Here is a 22,968-nt window from a genome sequence, read left to right on the forward strand (position 1 = left end):
CAGACTTTTATTAACCAATTTTAAAGGCAATCCAAGTCAAACTACTTGCCTGACGGAGCATACATTGGGTTGAATTTAATGTCGATTTGTTCAAGTTATCCAGAAACAGGTCACAAACCAGTTTTAGTCATTATCAAGTGATCATTCATTGTTAAAAGATGAATTTACATGACAAAACAAAAGTCTTGGATCACATAGATAGGCTACTCTGGCAGCATAAACTGGTAAACATCACTGAACTATCAATAAATAGAGGTTATCACGCGAGTGTGTTTGGGGATGGTAAATATCCTGCATTAGGAATAAACATTGTATTTAGTGAGCCTAGGCGAGCTAAATACATAGTGTTTATTCCTAATACAGGATATTTACCATTCCCAAACACACAAGTGTGATAACCTCTTTATCATATAATGCCATTCTTTTATTCTGTGCTTCAAAATCGCTTTCCCTCTCCACAAATATTACCGAAACATTGCGAGTTTTGCTGCAATGCACGCATTAATATTTATTACGTCACAGCGTAAGTGATGTGTCAGTCGGACAGTGACAGTAGCCAATATAGTTCCAACTGAAATCTGTTTCTTATACAGTGGCGAATTGTTTTTATTTGCCTTTCGCGGTAATCCATCGGTCTGTCCGCTAGAGTAACTGCCCTTTGTCAAAGGGAAGCTACTCTAACCCTAGTTTATGAGACGTCATGGCCACGGTCAGACGTTGTTGACAGTCAGTCTGTCATAATGTTAAGAAGATTAGCTAGATGTACATACAGCAACAAAACAAAACATGGTAATAATTTAAACATATTTCGGCCAAATCCAGCTATTATAATTTGTGGAGGTTTCAAGCCGCACAGGCCTACAAGCACAGATATGGCTATTGATCCCGTTTGGCTAGGCCTCATGCCCTCGCAAAATTGTTTCGTAATTTATATCTCCAAAGTTGCCAAAACGTATAAAATGCCTTAGCTACGTCACTGATTTTCAGTATATTAGACTGTTCTTTTGATAATAACAGCAATTATCCCTGTAGTTTATCCAGATTCCCGATGGATAATTCTGACTCGATCGCCGAATGACGAGGGCAACGCCATGTTTGTTTATAAACAGTGAAAGTAGTCGCTACTTGACCTTTGATATATGCATCTCTATCCGCATATGACCCCAACGGATCTTTTTTATCCATTGGCTTTATCCTGCCGAGAGACCTACCCATTATATGATAAATAAAATTATCCTACCATTATAAGGCCAGTTGTAGTTTGAATCAATGTATTATTTTTAGTCATCGAGATATATGTTATTGTAAGACCTGTCTCAAAATAGAGTTGTATGCTGATAGCACAGTCCGTAAAATCAAAGGCATGGGACATTCTGTAGGAACACATGTGATGTGGATGATGCTCATGTCAATAACTGGATTGTCTGGTCCAGACTTGATTATTTACAGACCGCTGTCATATACCTGGAATAGTGTGGCATTAAACAAACCAAACTTGAGATGTGTGAGTTGATGCCTCATGCAAACACCGATTTGAACAGTAGTTCGACTTGTGTCACCTAATAATGGGAAAAACCCAAAGTTTGAATCATAATCAAAATCAGACAAACAATCACTGGGGCACATATACTAACTAGTCCCAAATGAAAATATTTTAAGGTTTTCTGTGAAATTGTTTTTATAAGAAATAACAGAAAGGACTCCACAGAATATCTTTAGTGAGGAAACTAAACTTGTCAAAGTCTTGTTAACTTGGGCATTTTCGGATATTTTGTTTCAGGATCTGTCTGAGACTAAGTCCTGTCAGGTGAACCCTGAGCACATTTTGACAGCCAAACCTATATGAGGTCTCTGTAGGTTGTTGTGCCAGTTAGATGTCAGCTTTCTATAACAATTAATCTTCATTTCTTTGCCATCTTTTTTGAATTTTTTATCTTAACATAAGATAAAGAACAGATAACACAAATGTACCTTTGATAGTGGACCCTTTTTGGTGTAGTTGCCATGACAAGAGAGAATTCAGGTATGCTGCTCTGAATGCTCTGCTCACTCATACCAAGAACTTTGAAACCTTAATGCTCAGCATAAAGTTCACCTGGCACGTCCTCATATGGCAGGTATGTTAGATCTTGATTGTATTGGTGTAACAGATCTTATTTTTATGAGAATGCAGCACCGAAGGACTTGGGCCATGTATTCTTGGTGGTGGCACATGATCCTGTGTATAGAGCCTTTCACATGTCAGATGAAGTTAAGTTGGTCGCGGAGGACGAGTAGGTGGAAGGGTAACCATGTTTGGCAGCTTGACTCCAGGCTTCGGTCCTGCCCCACATAGAAACATGTTTCATTTGGGGTCTCCTTACACTTGTGACCGGTTTGAAAGATGCCGATTCACCCAGCAGTGAATGGTAGTGTGACTAAACCTTTCAGTGCCTAATAGGCATCTTTATATGCATACTCCCCAGGAAGCTGAGAATATTTGCATGTACACTGATCTAGATACTAATGGTGCAAGCGCTTTCAGCATGGATTCTAACGCATCATAAACACTCATTACTGTTATTATTAAAATTCACAACCTTTACATGGAGTTAAATAAACCCTCTTGATGACTCTAAAAATCCCTTTTTTCAAATCTTGCCATGATTATGCCTCCGAAAAAATATAAACAACTTTGGCTTCTCAACATTTTATTAAAGATCCTCAGTGCAGCATATGCAAATGACATCTGAAACACATTTATCAAACATTAAAGTGAATTTACATATGTCATTCTTCTCAGCTCATTAATCTGATACACAATTACCAAAGGTAAATACCTTCACTTCTTGCTTCTCTCACAAACATTGCGGGGAAGAATTCATGTTGCATGATAAATAAATTAACATTGAGAAAATTTTGGAATCAAATAGCTTTGCTTTGATGGAAAAAAACAAGAAACAGTTATTTCCAGTTCAGTTTCTGAAATTTCAACAATAAACCCAGTTCCAAAAAGTGAATAGCACGACAGATGTAAGCCTATGTTTCAGTATGGGAATCGCAACAACAGAGCGCTAAGATCACTTAACGAAAACAGGGCTAAGCTGTCCAGCAAATCTGTTATGACAAGCGGATTGGTACATCTGCTAATCATCACAGTAAGCTAGTGGGATCTTGTGATATCTGTTCTTATTGGACACAAGATGCAAGTGTGTATCTGTTCTCATAGCACACAGAGCAATCTGTTCTTATCAGCTTGTGTATGTATGTATATTTGCCCTGAAAGAGGTTCACAATTAAACATAAAATTTCAGATATATATCAACAGTTACTACGGAATAAAATCTTTACAAAATATTCTTTAAAAATCCTCTTTCATTAACAAATATATGGTTTTCTGGTTTGCAGTGCCTTCTGTGGACCCAGTCACTCATCTGTTAAAAGAATGAGAACATCATCTTAGAGGAACTCTCATACTGCATGCATGAAATATTACTGTAGCTCAACTGCTTTACTGAAATATATCAACAAATGATTCATATAGAGAAAATATTCTCCACTTTCCAAAGAAATACCACCTTACAAAATTCCCTCAAAATTTCAAAGTAATATTTCAATTGATCAGAAAGTCCTAAAGAAAAATAAACTTAACATGCTAAACTAAGACAAACTTAGGCTGATGCTGAGGTATTCTTTCTTCAGTTAGTCATGCAAGAGTAGGCTCCCTTGCCATTTAGATGCTTTCTAGAAAGTCCTGTACACCTTTGCAGGGCAAGACAACGTGATCCAAATGAAACTCATCTGGTTCATTACAATCATCCCACTATACAGTATTACCAATCTGCAACCATGATTATTAACAATGTTTAACAAAATGATGATGATAGTGATGAGAGTTCAACATGATGGTGAGCGTCGGTGTCAGGTATCCATTTCTTCTTCCTCCTCCACATCCCCTGCAACACACACCATAGCTCAGTTTATATCTTCTATCATTTAATCAATCTTAAAACATAACCCCCTTTCGTCAGCATGACAAGGTTTTCAATTTGATTTTAGTAGAATTTCAGGGCTCTTAGGAGTTTCCTTATACATGCTCACCATTCTGGCTGGTATACATGGTATATGCTTCAGGTTAATTTCTACCAATACACATTATTATCTGTAGTCCACAATATTTCAGCCAAATCAATCCACATTAGTGGGGAACGCTGCCAAGCTATCATTAAGGTCACATTAGCGAGTGAGCATGGTTATACACCGTTTTTAGCAATAATACAGCAATATCACGGCGGGGAACACCAGAAATGGGCTTGTACCCATGTCGGGAATCGAACCCAGGTCTTCGGCATGACGACCTAACGCTTTAACTACCAGGCTACCCAACCTCCCCTAAGGTCACATGAAGGTTAGGCTTGCAAGATGATCATCCACTGCTTGACAGAGTTTAATGTGCAGCAGTCGGCAATGTCACCTTTGTTAAGACAGCCAGTAATCATCAAATCAGGGCAGGCAAACAAATAATTTCTACCTGGGACCCTCCTCTGGTCCACAAAGGAGCCACAGTCAGGAGCTCATTTCGAATGAGGCATTTTTTTTCAACATGTTCAATCCCCAAGGGTAACACATAAATCTAAAGTTAAGGACTTCCTGTTTTACCTCTACTCTTCTTCACTGGGACAGACTCTTTCCCCGGAACTTGGCCAGTTTTCAGCATCTGGTTCAGCCTCTCCACTTCCTCCAGTGTTTTAGCACTGGCAATTGCTCTCTGGAATCAGTCAATCCATCACATTAAAGCTGTCCTAACTGTGCTAAAATGACTTAAAAATAATAACACACTCACTAGGTTTTCTCGAGTTTAAAGGAGTGTTTTACACTAAATCCGAAATAAATGTAAATGTAGTCTTCAAAATCTGATGCGGCTACTGGGATACTTCATACTGTGACACAACGACAACAAGTTACTGAACTGTATATTTCTGTTTAATCTACTTAAATGATGTTTTAGTTCCAAGGGAATATCAAATACTATTCGTATGACAACATATCCAAGCAATCAGTCACATTCAGACCCCACCTCGTTACACCCAATCCCTATCAAAAGTTGAGAAGCATAGACAAATCAAATATGCTTTTAAAATCCCATTAGCCAAACTTTATCCTTGCTAAAAACTAGCTCATATAAGATACTTCATCCATATGTCAGTGAGTTGGATGCAACATAGCTTTGAATGTATGGGTGTGAATGAGTTTGGTGACACCGGCTTTGAACAGTATTCTAGTTATATCACAGCGTGTCAGTATAATGTGGGAGGAAAGCCCAAGAAGATGCAGGTCTCAGATGTTTACGACTCTGGTTAAACCCATGAGCCAGGGCATGTTTCTGACAAACAATTGGGGCGAAACAGATTCAAACCCATGCCCAAGGGACGCAACTCTACGTAGTGAATTGCAGCAACTTAGATGACTGATTCACCCGTGCACCCATCTGAACGTATGAAACTGTATTCAGCTATGTAACTGCATGTCAGTGAAAATACGAAGTGACACAGATTGCAGACAGTTACCAATTTGGTGAACACAGCAACACGAGTATGGTGGTGACAGTACCAAGGACAGTACAGTTCAATGAGTGAGTGAGTATGGTATTACGCCGCTTTTAGCAATATCACATCGGGGGACACCAGAAATGAGCTTCCCACATTGTACCCATGCCAGGAATAAAATCCGGGTCTTCGGCTAACGCTTTAAACACCAGGCCACCCAACCACCCCTAAGGTCACACATTAAGGTTTGGCTTGCAAGATGATCATCCACTACTGTAGCCTAGTGACAAGCGAACCCTTTAACCACTAGGCTACAGTTCAATGAAGTAGGCAGACCAACCTTGATAGACTCTATCTCCTCCCTGGACGGGCCTGTGGGTAAACTTGCAGCAGCAGCTCTCTTCTCAGGCAACTTCTCTCCAGGGACAAACGTCTTGCTGCGTTTACCAATGTCGGACACCAGTTGTTGTCCCTTCTTGCCTTTGAATGTCTTGGCTGCCAATTCCCTCTCCTGTGAACAGACATGAAATATATCTATTACCACATCCTTGTCAACACTAATTTACCAACACAGACACATATATATTCCCTGATAAGGCATATTGATGTAAATACGAAACTTATATGAGCTATAAAAAAAATCACTCAATTTGGCTGAACCTAATAAAAGCTTTGACGCATAATACATTGAACTGGCATCTTAGATTTGTACCAAACAGAGAGTAGTGAGTGAGTTTCGGTCTAACTTAATGTGGAAGGAAAGGTTGAAAAGATACAGGTCTTAGATTATGTAGATGTTTACCACTTTGGTGAAACCCACAGGCATGATTCTGACAAACCTAGAAACTTAACACGGCAAACCAGGATTCGAACCCACGATCAGACAGTGTGCCCAGGGGCCACAACTCTGCACAGCACATTTTGGTGCCTTATACAACCGGGCCACAACTCTGCACAGCACATTGTGGTGCCTTAAGCTATACCTTAGACAACCGGGCCACAACCCTGCACAGCACATTGTGGTGCCTTATAAAACCGGGCCACAACTCTGCACAGCACATTGTGGTGCCTTATACAACCGGACCACAACTCTGCACAGCACATTGTGGTGCCGTAGTAAGACAACCGGGCCACCTGTGCTCCAAACAGAGAATAACTGTTTGGCTAATGACATTCTGACATGTTAAAAGAGTATTTCCACTACATCACAACATGTCTGCTTGATGTGGCAGGAAGATCCGCAGTGATGCAGGTCATTAACATTCCCCACTTAGGTGAAACACATGATCATGTGCGGGATGCCGACACACCACGAAACCTCAGACTGGGACTTGTAGACCATGCCTACTTGTATCACACAGTAAAACTAGAAACTGTATCTGACATCAGTCACTGATACTGTTCACTCGACAGATTAACTATAATCACATGAAAAATAGAGTGCAATAACTTCCTTTGAGTAGTATATAAAGACCAATTCATGACTGTTCCACTTACCATATAACATGATATAAACGATGACCCACCTTCAATTTAATTCTTTGGAAGTCTAGTACTCGTAGCTGGGGACACTTGTGAATTACATACAGTCTGTACAATTTCTTGGCTGTCACTGGATTCCGTAGTAAGCTGCAAAAAGTTGAATGAAAGATGCAAGAACAGCATGCATGACCCAGACAGCTGGGAAGGTGACATGATGATGCTGGGTGTGTTTGGGTGAATTGTTTTTTAAGAAGCTGGAAATATTTGTTTAGGCATGTTTCCACTTAGAATCGAAAGAAGAAAAAGAAATGCATAGTGTGAGATAGGACAAGTTTAAAACTTTGAATTGTCAGTTACCATAACAACCTGATTTTCACATAAGTCAGCACTTATGTTAAGCATATTGGATTACACGCTGAATATATTCCTTTGAAAACACTATTAGCACAACTTTAACAAATAGAGAATCTCAAAAGTGTCTTTTGATATCAAATATATCAACAATTGATATTTGATATCAAAAGACACAAGGGTGAGATTTTATTTATCATCCAACATCATTCTTCCAACCCTTTCAGTAGACAGTAATGTCTGAAGTGTAAAAAGTACTGCTAACAGCTTCAGTAGCAGAGCCATTAGTGATGTCATTTGATTGTGACGTGATGGTAACCAATGATGTCACAATGGTCAGCAAAGCATTGTGATGCAATTTCATTGCAGCGATATCTACGATGAAGATATCGCTTGATCTCACCCAAGCGATATCTCCTGTGGGAGCCAGTTTGGGATCATAACCTCTGTTCTTTCATCAAAATAGCATTGTAATGAATCTCCTTGCAATGAAATGTACCTGATAGTGCAGTCAATCAGTAAACTTATGCCGTTTTATGCTGTGGTTAGCCATATCCTGTATCATAGCTGCCTGTAAACATGGTAAATAATTGTCTCTAGGACAGACAAACCTATGGTTAATAGCTTGAGCAACATGAGCAATGCATAGGCAGTCAGGGTATATTTACACAGGTCACAATCTGTAACCACCCGATCATAATGAATTAGGTCTTCCAACAAGTCTGAGGTAGACCTGCTCCAACCAGTAATCTCCATTACAGTGGGACTTACATTGACTGTCAGACCAATGACACTATCATGATGATGATTAATATCCTCATAAATACCTTAGATGCTGCAGTGTCTTGAGAGAACCCAGGTTATCCAGATCCCCAAGTTCTTGCAGACCATTGTTTGTGAGGATCAGTGTCTCCACGTAGGGCAGGCTCTCCTCCAGTCTCTCGCCTATACGACTACAACAAATACATATCAGACCTGTCAGCATCACCCCAGTCTTCATCAGCCAGTGTATTACATCTCTATCATGCTAAATACCCTCGGCCAATATGATACAAGTACCAAAGCTTTATTCTGAACTGTATTTGAAAGACACTCTACTCAAAATAGCCTAGGATCAAATAACACTCATGAGCTAGAGAAATCATGTCTTATGTCAGTGATGAGGGATAGAAATGGTGACAACACTTTCTAAAATGACTCTTTGGTGGCAAATGGGTCCAGAGCATTTATCATAATAGAATTTAGATAAAGTACACTTGATAATCGAGGCTGATCTGATACTGACATGTTACTGTATGGCCAAGTCAGCATGACACTGGTCATGAATTTGATGAAAGTACTATTCACTCGGCACTCATTAAGGTTACCCTTTCCCGAATTTATTCAATGCTTACATCAAGCCCATGGACATATTCTCTTGGAAATCCTAAATTGGTCTACCTTTCTGACCTACTTCTCCGCACTTTCGGATAGGACTTTCATTCAGGAGACTAAAACCTCACTCTGCTTCCCCAAATGTTAAATGACCATGTGAATAAGACACCAACTTACACTATTCTGTTGTTGTTGAAGAGTAAAGACTTCAGTCGCCGGAGCAGCGGGAATCCATCCAGCTTTCTAATGTCGTTGTCAGAAAAGTCTATTGTGTCAAACTGGTCCTAGAGAAAAATGTCAAACGTTGTCAATTCCACATGAAAAACGGTAAGGTATGGCATGTACGAATTGACATTATGACCCAAAAAACATCAACATGATTAATAAATGACTAAAGCCAAAATATTTTTTAAAATCTCTTTAACAAAGTGAGTGAGTGAGTATGGTTTTACGCCGCTTTTAGCAATATTCCAGCAATATCACAGCGAGGGACACCACAAATGGGCTTCACACATTGTACCCATGTCGGGAATCGAACCCGGGTCTTCGGCATGACGAGCGAACGCTTTAAGCACTAGGCTACCCGACCGCCCCCTCTTTATCGCCAGACGTGCCTATTTAAGATTTTGTTTTATGATGGATTCAGCAAAATTCCATCTGTATCATGGTGGCCTGTGTTAAATCATGTTTGGATAAGACAAACCAGTGGTTGATATTATGAGCAACACCCTGCAATCGAGACTGATAGTTGAATCACATTTAGCATGTTATGACAAGCAAATGAGTGCTGTGAAACTAATCTGATAATTGTCATCTGTTCTTACCAGTATCCCAACATGGTTACCAAATACTCACCAATGTCGCACCCAGATTTTCAATGACTGGTATTCTGTAGCCTATAATTGAAGACAAAAACAATTAGCAACAATGTTGTAATCACAGTAAAGATAAAACTAGACATTTACACCAATTCATACCAGTCTGTATGGTGTTTGATTTGTTTGTTTGTTTAACATTCACATTCAGCAACATTCCAGCCATATGGCCATAGTCAGTAAATAAAATGTCTGGACCAGACAATCCTGTGATTAAAACCATGAGCATTGATCTACTCAATTGGGATACAATGACATGCATCAACCAAGTCGACGAGCCTGACCACCCGATCCCGTTAGTCGCCTCTTGCGACAAACACGACAAACATAGTCGCCTTTTACAACAAGTATGGGATGCTGAAAACCTATTCTAACCTTGATCTTCACTGGTTACAGTGTTTGAATTTAACATGATTAGGGTCATGGTATACTTGGTTTTTCTGCAGTATTTGGGACACTCTAAATATGTTGAACACTTTGATTCTTCATTATTAACACTAGAATGATCATGGGGATCCTTAGCCTGTCATCTTTTTTCAAGTACTGCTGTGAATTTTGGAAGCGGTCTTTTGAAAAGGATGTCCTCACCAAGCACTGAAACTTGTTTGCTGTTTAAGTACTTTTATGCCACAATCAGCATAAATCGTTTTGCAATATATCGCAAAAGGTATTGCGTCCCCAAACCAGCATGGTAATCCCGACATACATCATCCAAATGTTAAAGGGAAGCATTTCCCTCCTATCATACCTTTTCAATCAATGTGCACTTTCTTTCTGATGATCCTTTTGCCAATATATGCAGTTATTATGGCTGAAGGGGTCATTGTTGGCAGGGGTACTACAGATGTATATACCCCAGGTATGTTTCTGCATACAAAAATGTACCCAAGACAAAATCAGAATACAGAAGGGTACTCGAGGATGAGTCCATTTCGCCACAGGCTGTATTGCACAATGTCCTTAACTGGTTCTTTGAACGCTGATGTATATGATGTCTTGGATGCCAAACCACAGTAAAATTCAACAAGGCAGTATGTGTTTCTCTCAATATTTCCTTTTCATAAAAGGATTGGAACTGTCATACTGTTATGAGATGCATTCCAGTATGCTATATGAAAAACGAGATGACAGTGAAGTATGTACATTCCTCTAATATTCCATGTTGCATAGTATTATCAAGCACGCACTCTTCACGTCATCAAGCGAAACAGAACTACAACATGAACCAGTTTTGATTGAGGAATATGGACCTGTCCATGGTTTAGGGTACCGAATACCTTCCTATATTCTGAATTTGGCATATCTGTAGATCCTGTGCCGACAACAACCTAACAGTAGTTGCTTGCTCAATGAAAATTGAGGTCATGATCCAAACCATAAGCCAGTTAATTCGATTTCTGACCTACTTCCAAGTAGTGCTGTAACTAAAATACATGAAAAATGCCACAATGGCATCTGCGCAAAGCCAACAGTCCAAAACATGCTGAACTAACCTAATGTGCTTTGTAGGGCTGGGATGAGTCCAAATTTACTACCTGGGTAACCAACCCCCTATTATCCGACCCTACCCAGAAACCCGCTGACGGTCTCAAGAGATGTCTGATTGAATTTCTGAAATAGTTTGACTGTAGCCTTGGCAAACTGTATTTAGATATACATGTACTGTCTGGTCATGCATACTGAAGTTGTACCTTCATTCAAACACATAAAAGACAGAAGGAATGGGTGCATAGTTAGTAAGAATAATGAACATTTGTGACTTGTAGTGTAACCATCTAGTTCCAGATCATTTTTGTCATTAAACAATATATCACATGTTCATCCAGGTAGTCATGTGGGTACCCGGATCCATCTCAAAACCCACCCGACCGGAGTACCCCACCCCTTGTGCTTTGATAATACAGAAAATCATCCTGTTTATGGTTTCATGTGATAATTATCTGATTAATGTTCTGATACTAATTTATTTCAAAGACCGGGATCTATGACAGGATTAAGAAATATAAATAGAAAATCACCAAGTGCCTTGATACCCCTTTGTCACAGTCTGCTCTAGATTCTAAGTGGTTTGAAGTAGGACAAGTGATCATACCCTCTACCGCAGAGTTAAGTAACTTTGAAGGAATTATAATAAAGGAAGGCAAACACTAACAACGTATCAGCATATTTAGAGTTAGGCATAAAGAATTCTACATTATGTTGTTTATATATTGACAAAATTTTACATTCACCTCTCATGTCCAACTCGCGATCTCTCACAGGATTGGTGTACTGTGCGGACTGCTCTATTAACTCCGCCGTTAGACGAACCATTTTGTATGCTTATTATACTCTTAGAATGTTATGTTTCTGCAAAGTTATGACACATTTCAAACGCCAAATCAGCGTATTATTTTCGAAACGTTTCACCGCGTCCGCATGGTTGTAACATCCGGTCACGCATGCGCAAAATAACAAGGTAGGTAACTCTTGAGCACGTTTGGGTCAACTCATTGCCTGAAATGAGTGAAAGGGCAGAGTATTTTAACTTCAAGAGACAAAATCACCATGAGTAAGTCTGTGACCCAAGACGAAAAGAATACCAATATCTGTTTTTATGTATACTTCCCGCTTTGGTCAATACTTTTAAATGTCCACATATAAGAAAAGTACGCTTAGAAAACTTAGAAAATCTTTGCAGGGCCCCCATCATATGTTGCCCGTGTAAACATGTTGTTTGTTTGTTCCTGTTTAACGCCCCACACAACAATATTCCAGCTATATGAGGGCGTGTAAACATATATTCATATTGTGAAGAATTATGTCACCTACATTGAAAGATATAAGGCTCCAAAATCTTTACAGATATACCCAAACTAAAAATGATTTATTTGAATTAGTGAGTGAGTTGGGTTTAACGTCGCGTAGCACAATATTTCAGTTATACCAGAACATGTAGTAGTGGTGACAAAATGTCAACTTAGTTTCTTGAAATTTCAGCACAGCATCTTCAAATGTCAAGAATATAATAATAAAGCAAATGACACTAAAAGGCTTCTGTAGGTATATCTCATGGCCGTTAATGTAGTTTGTATAAGAATTTTTATGTACCCATTTTAGGTTTAGATTAGACTTTTCTTGTCAATATAATGATAAAATAAAATTTCACAAAGGTAACTGGATATATTAAAAAATAAGTTGTTCAGGGCCAACTTGCACAAGTCGATCTTAGCGCTACCATGATCGTAACTCCTATACTCCAACATAGACCTAAGATAGTCCTAGTGCTAAGATCGCTTTGTGCAAGTGGTCCCTGGGTTTATTTGGGGAATTTGGTGTAAAGTGTTTACACTAACGATTTATGTTTATCAAGATGTCTTATCGACAGTATAGCTCAGTCATCATCTGGATTTTACGCGACGCACAAATATATAGAATGGACGCAGAAACAAATATACTGCGTCCTGAGGGATGCACATTAATATTCATTGTACCCACAGCGCTAGTCTGTCATACAGACTCTGAAACAAATATATCCAATACAGCCCAGGAAAGTCTATAATGTTTGGCAAGCCCAGATTACTGCACTGGTATCCGAAAATGAAGAAAGTCTCTGGGCTGCTTTTGATTATATCTTATAACTATAATTTTACAATTGTTTTTTCTGTAAAATATGTTCATTTCAGAGACTAGATGTTAGTCTACCACAGCACATCAAGAGCAGTTATGAGTGTTTGGTACTTATTTTTTCAATCCTTACCATTGTCCACATAATGATTAATTCGTCCCAGCTATAAAGTATTTTTCAAAAGGTACAGTACAATACACCATTTCATTACTTCATATTGGACCCTCATATTGCCCGCAAGGACCCTTAGGGTAATTATTGATGGTCCCCGGACCCCCACTTTTGTAAGTCATGTAAAACCCTGTATCATGTTTATCATAGATTAAACTTTGTTCATTTTCAATACAGTTTCCAGATGGTTAAATTTGTCATTTCCTAATAAAGTAAGCTATATATTTTAGTTTTAGAAATCTATTTGTTGTTTTTGTTTTCGTCTGTGGTATTTGATTGGATCACGATGCGATGTTAAACATTTCTTTTTTTCTCACTGTGACCTGCATACATTACAATTTAAAATATAAACGTTTCTCACGAAGAAAAGCTGGAAATTATCCGATCGCGGTAAAAAAGTATTCAACCCCACACCCAGGACTACGTAAAGCACACAAAAAACAACCCAATAAAAGTTGACCCTGGTTGGTTCGTCACGCAAAACACCGATTGTGTTTTTATTGTGTCACATAGGGCTTAACCTGTATTTTATGAGAGCTTCAAAGTCCACAACAACAAAAGGCAGCCGTATCACATCACACCCAGTAACTCCGCAATCGGAGTTCATGTTACGCGTATAAATCTGTAAAACACCCATAGAAGAAATATCACTTGTGAAATAACACCATCCTCGCGGGAACTCTTCATTTTCACACTAAACTCATTAAGACCATACACATTTTGTTTCTACAAGTCCTGAACTTGGACCATACCAAATAGTGTCAATTACTATCGTCTCTCGTCGGATTCCATGATTGAATGTTTTGGAATGAAATAATTTATCAACGCTTTGATATTGACGAAAAAAACGTGTATTTATCTGACAAGCGGCTATTACTCTGCTAATTGATAACATGCGTTGTTGTTATTTATATTTAACTTCAGTCTACTGTACTCATGTTCACGAATGATCTTACATACATACATTAATACTACTCTTTTTCCATTTCACAAACAAGAAATGATGGAAGCTTTATCAAATTTTTAAAAAACAATCCAAGTGTTGTTGTGTTAAAACATTATCACGTGTCCGTATGTTTTTTATTTCGTCGGACCCCCAATCCTGTTTTATTTCTTTTTTAAAAACGAATCTTCAATTTGCCAATTAGCGAGATCGGGAGTTCTGTGTTCTATCCCGTGACCATTCAGCCCCGTGGCGTCTCACCACATAGCACGAAGGTACCTACCGTTAAATGACACGTACGTTCAATCAAGATCAGCGTTACACGCTGGATATCTGCACGTGGGTGTCGCACTGATATCACCCCGATAAGTCACACCTAGCCCTTTCGTCGTCTCTCCCAGGGGGCATCAAGTACATTTCGGGATGCCACTTACACGCTAATTATTTATGTGATCACATTACAGCGTCGAACAGTTTCAGTATTTTTATAAGATTTTGAATCCTGTGTTAGATTTTCATTTACTCTACTTTGTAACACCTACTGATCAAGTCATCTCAAAGTTCTACTTGCACAAAGCGACCTCAGGGCTACGTCTATCGTATGTCTATGTGAGGTGAGGTGAAATTGGGTTTAACGTTGCGTCCAAGATTATTGCACTTATATAGCGACGTGCATGCACGTGTGTGTGTGTGTGTGTGTGTGTGTGTGTGTGTGTTCCGAATACAACTACACCTGGGTAGCTAAAATTCATGGACTATCGGAAGTAATTTCGATGTATATATTGTTCGAGACGAGAAGATGTTTTTATAAGGATTCGACCGGGACTATAACGTTACATAGTCTTATATGGTAGATCGAGTTAAAGGGGTTCGAGTTAGCGAGGTTTCATTGTTTTTTCGCCAAGCAGCTTTTGCGGTGTTGCTCGTCATATGAAATCTGCTAGATCGTTGCTCATGATATCAATCACTGGTTTGTGATTTTGCAGATGTCATATTTCGTGAGTCATTCAGTACAATAACTGCAATAGTGGCGGTGGGGTAGCCAAGTAGATAAGGCCCTTACTTGTCACACTTAAGATTAGGTTCCATTCCACCGCGAAAAGGAACACATGTATATGATTGAAAAAATGTCCCGTTTTATGGTGACGTCATGTCCTGGGAATTATGTTTCATTTGGTAAAATCACATTTTTATATGTGCCTACTTTTCCCGAACCTTGGGAAGGACATAACAAAACCATGTCCTATTCAAGATGATGATCGTGAAATTGATGCACAATTTTTCGCCAAGCAGCTTTTGCGGTGTTGCTCGTCATATGACATCTGCTAGATCGTTGCTCATGATATCAATCACTGGTTTGTGATTTTGCAGATGTCATATTTCGTGAGTCATTCGTGCGTAGATTGATTTGTCTGCATGGTCCATCTAACTCGACCCTTGTAGATCAGGGTAGAATAGGTCAGCAACCCAACCTTGTTCCAAAGGCAACTATGCTTGTCGTAAGAGGCGACTAACGGGATCGGGTGGTCAGGCTCGCTGACTTGGTTGATGAATGTCATCGATCCCAATTGCGTGGATCGATGCTCATGATATTAATCACTGGATTGTCTGATCCAGACTGGATTATTTACAGACCGCCGTCATATAGCTGGAATATTGCTGAGTGCGACGTTAAACAACCAACCACCAATACTCGATTATGTACAGGCCGCCAGTAGGTGGAATATCGTTGACTGCATGCAGCATAAAACATTGCTGATTTTATTGCTGACAATAGCCTTAGAGTGAGTGAGTATGGTTTTACGCCGCTTTTAGCAATATTCCAGCAATATCACGGCGGGGGACACCAGAAATGGGCGACAATATTCACCTAGTTACTCATTCACTACAATAACTGCAATAGTGGCGGTGGGGTAGCCAAGTAGATAAGGCCCTTACTTGTCACACTTAAGATTAGGTTCGATTCCACCGCGAAAAGGAACACATGTATCTGATTGAAAAAATGTCCCGTTTTATGGTGACGTCATGTCCTGGGAATTATGTTTCATTTGGTAAAATCACATTTTTATATGTGCCTACTTTTCCTGAACCTTGGGAAGGACATAACAAAACCATGTCCTATTCAAGATGATGATCGTGAAATAGATGCACAATTTTGGGGAGGGTCGTAACAAAGTGACATATATTTTACCGTTAAAATAGTTTAGTACACTTGGATATTTCAAACATATTTCACTACAAAACCTTTTACAAATTAGAACATGATACATGAATAAATAAATATAAATAAAATATACACATTTCTACGATTAAATTGATTTGATAAAAAAAGTTCATCAGAGTTCATCGTGCAATATATACTATCTAAATTTCAGAATGTATATTTTTCTTAGATTTTGTCCGCAGTGAACTCAGCATTCTGATACATTAAATAGTGTTTGATGTGATCATTTTAGGGTTGAACTCCACACATCCTCTGCACGACCTTTTGGACGTGCATATCAAACCACAAACTCCTCACAGCCACCGTGATGTGGGCGTTGCAACACAAGAGATCACTTGTAACACGATAGCTGGCAGATGTTTTATCATGGAAGGATATTTCACTCTACGTCAGATTTTATTCTTGAACAATGTCTGGGATTTGTGATAAAAATGCATAACTGTCTCGTTGTTACAGCTTCACAGTTCTACTAAATGTGGCCAAATGTATTCTTGGTAATACAGCGATGTCTGTAATCTGACATATGTACAGAGGGATGATATTTTGCACTTGTGACCAGCTGTTTCACGCCCAAGTCGCCAACTTAAGATATATAAACGTCCAATTGACAGAAAAAAACAAGTGTACTGCCCTTCTGCCATCTTTCTGAATCCAAATTGATGTCAGGGAACCCGCAAACCGTGTAATTAAGAATTCAGAAAAAGAAATTTATAGAATTGTTGAAGACGTGTATGGATGTCATGTTTTTGTCCTTTTCAAAAGGATCTTCTTTTCAGGGGCGGGGAAGGCGGGGAATTCGCTGTACTGAGTTGCGTCCCTTGGTCATGCCAGAAAATGGGGTTGTGGGTTCGCACGATTATGTTTCGAGGTTTGCCAGCACCATGCTCGGGCTTTCCTCCCACATTAAGCTGACACGCCGTGATATGACTGGAATACTGTTAAAAGCGGCGTTAAACCCAACTCACCCATAATCTAAACATGTTTAGACTTTAATATTGCATCCTCCGAACCAACGTTCGATGATCAGTGTTGCGTTGGTCAAACATTTACGTAGACCATTTTTACGCCAAGTGTGGCCTAACGTTGGAATACTGTTCAAAGCGGCGTTAAACCATGAAATCAATTACTCTTTTCAGGGGTGGTGGGAGTAGACTCGTGGTTAAAGCGTTCGTTTGTCACACCGAAGACCCGGGTTCGATTCCCCTAATGGATACTATATGTGAAGCCCATTTCTGGTGTTCCCGACGGGATAATGCTGGAATATTGCTAAAAGCAGCGTACAATCGTACTCACACAATCAATGTCATGAAGTTTAAAACGACCAAATACGAAATTGTATGATTGTGAGACTATATTTGGAAGACATTGACACTACAACAGGAAACTGCACACGTCATATCCTAACTGTTCTGTCTATTTTAGGAATGCGTTTGTTAAATATAAACCTGTACAAGAGATCACCTATCCCAAGCGGAAAATATAATTTCAGTGACTTTAAAATAATATTATCTCAACTTGTTGGCGACACGTCTGAGACAGCACAAGTGCAGTTCTGTTGTCGTGTTGTATTCTTGGTATCCTCCCCATTGACTGCAGTGTGGCAGCACTGGACGAACTTCCAAGTGTGTCGTACAGCGTAAAATACATCCACGATAGGCAGTCACCGAATGAAGTGGAACAACTACTTGACAATGCTGATTATTAAAGGTTTAATGGTAGTAGGGTCGGAAATGATTGAGATAATATCTAAGTTATAGAGTTGTAAACAAACTATATTATAGAGTTGTCACGTACTCGATCGTCAGTTTATGTCACGGTGACTTGAGGTAAGTGTTGATGGAGTTTCAGGCCGCAGTAATGGAAGGTCCGCATGAAGAGGGCTTGGTGAAGGCACAAAATGACCGCTCGTGTCATTCCGGTACTTGTTACGGAAAGATACGACGAATGACGATGGGTAACCTGCTATTCGGCTTGTCCCGGAATAACACGAGTTGGTCACGAATGAAAGGAAGCCTGCGCATAAGGATCGTCGAACCAGTATAAGACGGGGGATCTGCTCCAATCGGCAAACCTGTCCCCTTCCGTGACCGCCAAGTACTTTCAGCAGAAATGGCCGATCGTGTTTAGAATGGTATTTATTCCAGTGGTATCCTCGACAAGTGTTTGGTACAACAGATTGCAGAGATTCGCAGAGAGGTTACGTCAATTTACAGCTTTCAGCACTGTTACAAGATGCTCGACATTTGGACGCAATTATTTGTCAGTTTAAACACTTCACAGCCTGAAAAGTTGTTTATTTCCAGAAATACTAGACTAACATCTAGTCTCTGAAATGAACATATCGCACATTCATTTTCAGATACTGCAGTAATCTAGACTTGCCAAACATTATAGACTGGCATGGGCTGTATTTGATATATATTTGTATCAGGGTATGTAAGACAGACTACGGAAATACATACAGACTTTAATGCAGATGTGTTCGTTAATATCAATATTTACAAGTTTATTGCATCGGGAAAAACATATTTATAGGAGAGAAATAAATTGTATAATAAAAGATTTCAAAGACCATAATTATGTACCAATATTCAAGCAATATCAAGGCGGTAGACGCCAGCAGTGGGCTTCACACATTGCTCCCGTTTAGGGCGGCATTAACATTGTTCTCTGTTATGAATTGGGTATCAACATACAGCGACCAGTTCGCATATTATTCTGTTGTCACAGGGGGCACGGGTGGCCCACTAGACGTAGGCGCTTCGATTCGCTGTCCAGAGTTGCGTCCCCTGGGCACACCAGAAACCTATGATTTTGGGTTCGAATCCCGGTTCGCCCCGATTATGTTTCTAGGTTTGTCAGCACCATACCCGTGCTCGTGGGTTTCACCGAAGTGGTAAACGTCTGAGACCTGCATCACTTCGGGCTTTCCTCCCACATTATGCTGACATGCCGTGATATAACTGGAATACTGTTAAAAGCGGCGTTAAACCCAACTTACTCACACTCTGTTGTCGCAATTCGTATATTATTCTTTTGTTCTGTTGTCGTAAAAAAAGTGTCAATTTCCTAGTCACCTTTAAATTAGCTTGGTTTATTTGTACCTTTCTTTATGTTGATATTGTACCAAGTCCAGGGTCCCGCTCCACAACGTGAACTTAACCCTATGACTGTCGTAAGCCAAGCTTAAAGTATAGGAGTTACGATCACCTTTGTGGAACTGGGGCCACTTGCACAAAGCGCTCTTAGAGCAACGACTATCGTAAGTCTGTGTTAAAGTTTGCGAGGTACGATCGTCGTAGCGATACGGTCCCTTTGTGCAAGGGGGCCTAGGGCCTTGGTGGTGCATATGTTATGCGAGTGCCTGTGAATATGATTTGCATATTAAATTTCAATATATATTACACCTCTATCTATATTTTACATAATGCCCAAAGATATGTACTTTATTTATACATGGTTAAATTCTAAACATGTTTTAACTCTAAATATGTCTTGTATGGGTTCAAAACACATTTTTTTGTAGTGTATATGAGGGCGGTATGTACATTATCGAGTCTGGACCAGACAAACCTGAAAACATGAGTAAAATTACACGCCATCCGTACACATTTTCCCGAGGCAAGAGAGTTAACTGACTCTAAAAGTCCAGTTTCCACCCTTGCCGAACTAGACTGGAATTCCTTGGCTCGATCGTAGCGCCACCAGTGGCTATTACGAGACATGCCCTTTCTATGCCTCTCCTATTGAATAATCAGATTCAACCTCTCGTATCACATGCATTTGCTTCAAACAAATCGGTGGCACCCACTCAAGACGATCTGATCGATAATCAAGATCTATATTGTGATAAAACGAGTCTTACATCGCGAAGTGCATCAAATCACGTGAGCACCTTGATTAAAAACATGAAAAGATTTAGAAAATATCTGTTGACAACGAGTTGGCGGTGCACATGCTTTGCAAATCCTGCAGTCGACCGAAATCTGCATTACACTTTACGAACCGGATTTCGATTTCGGTGCGCGATTTGGATTGGACTATGCATAAACTCGTTGGTCTAGCCAAAATGTAACTCCATAATACCAGCCTAGTTCGGCATGGGTGGAAACTGGACTTTTATAGTCAGTTAACTCACTTGCCTCGGGAAGATGTCCGTACACGATATTGCGCAGTTGGTCCCAAGTAAACTAGGTATGACTGCGGCATAAGAGGTGGTCGGGCTCTTAATATCAACCCCTTGATTGTAAGGTCAAGACTCGCGACTTGAACATATGTGACTGAGGTACTGTATAAAACAACATTCACCAACTCGACTTGTTAAGTCAGCCTTTATGATAAATATGGTTTGTTGTTTGTTGTTTAACGCTGCATTCAGCAATATTCCAGCTATATGACGGCGGTCTGTCAATAATCGAGTCTGGTCCAGACAATCCAGTGTTGACACCATGAGCATCGATCCACGCATGGGATACAATGGCATGCATCAACAAAGTCAGCGAGCCTGACCACCCAATTACGACAAGCATAGTCACCTTTTACGGCAAGAAGATATGGTTTATTGGATCCTATTGCTTTAAAAGTGAATTTACACGAATTTAATGTTTGATGATAAAAAATGTTTTCCCAAATGATGTCCGAAATTATGAACCTTCGAGACATGTCTGTTCGATTGACACCATTCTGATGTTGACTATCAACTGAAACGCTACGTATAAAACATGTAGGTTTCCTTTTTTCATGTACGAGATGGTACAACAAATATTTCTTGTTTCTCTGCGTTTCTGTGTCATGTTAACGAAGAACGGAGGTGGATAGTCTGGAACTTGACTAGGCAACGTTGCGCACGTGTTATTAGCGCCAAGGCATCCAAGAACCACCAAAATGACGTGATTTCCTTTACTCTCGCGAGATCAAGTCACCCTGGTGACTGTCAGTTTAAACGACGCCATTTTGTTGTTGACTTCACAACGTTAGATCCATCGAATTCGCTGCATAAGTTTACTTTCTGACAGTTTATCTTGATTTGTGAATCATGTTTGCGAACGTAGCAAGCATTTACCACCAAGGTATTGAATACATGTCTTCTGGGTTCTTTGGTTTCGGTATTTATTTGTTTCCGCTTTGGATAAAAAGGCAAGATTTTTATTTGAGTGTCGGGAGTTTCACTTAGTGCGAAGGTCTGCTGATGTGAACTTTTTCTTCAGACTTCACTGACCTGTGTACATAAAAATTAGGTTAAACATTGTTTTGTCACTTCTGTTTCCCGGATAATCTGGACCAAAGTTGTTACATTTGATATTTAATTATTAAATCAATTTTCAATTCTTATGCATTGCTCACATTTCGTAAGATTGACAAGTGGACTGATTAAAACAATACAACTTATGGCCGCGTGAAATTGTAAGCTACAAAGTACAATGTTGTATTTTTGCCTCACAGCTCATGATGAACTAGTCAAGCCTTCTACACCAAGCCTGGCTGTGTCGCAAATGAACCCTCCTGTCCCTCATACAGTAGGTCCCAGCGGGAGCACTGTGTTAACATTTGTTTATAACCGTGATGTTGGCCCAAATGTCGCCTATTTGCACCCCGTCATATCTTATTGGTGTTAGGTGAAGTTATCAGTGTCGATATGGGCAAAAGGAAGCTAAAGTTAATGATCTTTTCATAGTGAGGTCAATTCCCGGTTACTTCAGCACCGTATGTAAACACCTAAAAAATAACAAGACCTAACTGTTTCTATTTGCACTACATACTTTCTCACTTGTGTCTCTGACACATCTAAAGTGGATTATTGTCATAAAGCGTCGTTTGTTTTCCTCCTTTCATAGGTTTTTCTAACCACATTTTGGGGGTTTACTATTCAAGTATGATTTGGTCCTATAATGTCCTATATTCATTTTGCGGACAGTTTGCGAAATGAAAACCATCACTCTGTTTCTTTCCCTTCAAGCACCCAAGGGTTGATTCTGAGTTTTGGCCCAGTCCCCTTACACCCCTGCCCGTAACCGAGATCCCCTTACCCGACCCTTCCCCTCAGCCGGCATATGTTCCCATTGTCATCACAGCTGACTTTGTGGAGATTGATCTGAGTGACCTTGATGACACAGAAAAACCACAGCCCTCTGTGGAGTCCCAGCAGACACAGTCATTTGTTGCTGCCTGCTGCTCTTGTGTGTTCAGATGGATCCAGAAATTATTCGTGTGCTAGATAAACTGTTTATATGGACATGAAGCAAGAAACAGCTTAGAACTTGCCGAACTTTATATACAGAATCAATCCTGTTTATTACAATTTGACAAAGTACTCTCTAATATCCATAATTTTAAACATTAGATAATATTAGCATGTGCTTTGATATAAAACATAAAGTACTTCTCAATAACATTTTTTGGTAAAAAACATTGGTAGA

The 22,968-nt window shown here is 39.6% G+C and overlaps 2 protein-coding genes across 2 annotated transcripts; one reads left to right on the forward strand and one right to left on the reverse strand.

Annotated features, from left to right (window-relative positions):
• Positions 1-2,681: 2,681 nt before the first annotated feature.
• On the reverse strand, positions 2,682-12,037 carry LOC139479903 (U2 small nuclear ribonucleoprotein A'-like). Its single transcript, XM_071262822.1, has 8 exons — positions 11,839-12,037; positions 9,588-9,628; positions 8,910-9,016; positions 8,186-8,311; positions 7,052-7,154; positions 5,866-6,036; positions 4,639-4,747; positions 2,682-3,935 (listed from the first exon to the last, which is right to left on the reverse strand). Exons 1-8 carry the CDS (start codon positions 11,918-11,920, stop codon positions 3,901-3,903), a joined length of 774 nt encoding a protein of 257 aa, XP_071118923.1. The 5' UTR covers positions 11,921-12,037; the 3' UTR covers positions 2,682-3,900.
• Positions 12,038-21,587: 9,550 nt separating this feature from the next.
• On the forward strand, positions 21,588-22,766 carry LOC139478600 (uncharacterized). The gene is made up of 3 exons (XM_071261152.1): positions 21,588-21,621; positions 21,995-22,068; positions 22,509-22,766. Exons 1-3 carry the CDS (start codon positions 21,588-21,590, stop codon positions 22,764-22,766), a joined length of 366 nt encoding a protein of 121 aa, XP_071117253.1.
• The last annotated feature ends 202 nt before the right edge of the window (positions 22,767-22,968 follow it).

Source organism: Haliotis cracherodii, unplaced genomic scaffold, assembly GCF_022045235.1.
Source record: "Haliotis cracherodii isolate W230 unplaced genomic scaffold, xgHalCrac1.p SCAF_4, whole genome shotgun sequence".
Taxonomy (NCBI): Eukaryota; Metazoa; Mollusca; class Gastropoda; order Lepetellida; family Haliotidae; genus Haliotis; species Haliotis cracherodii.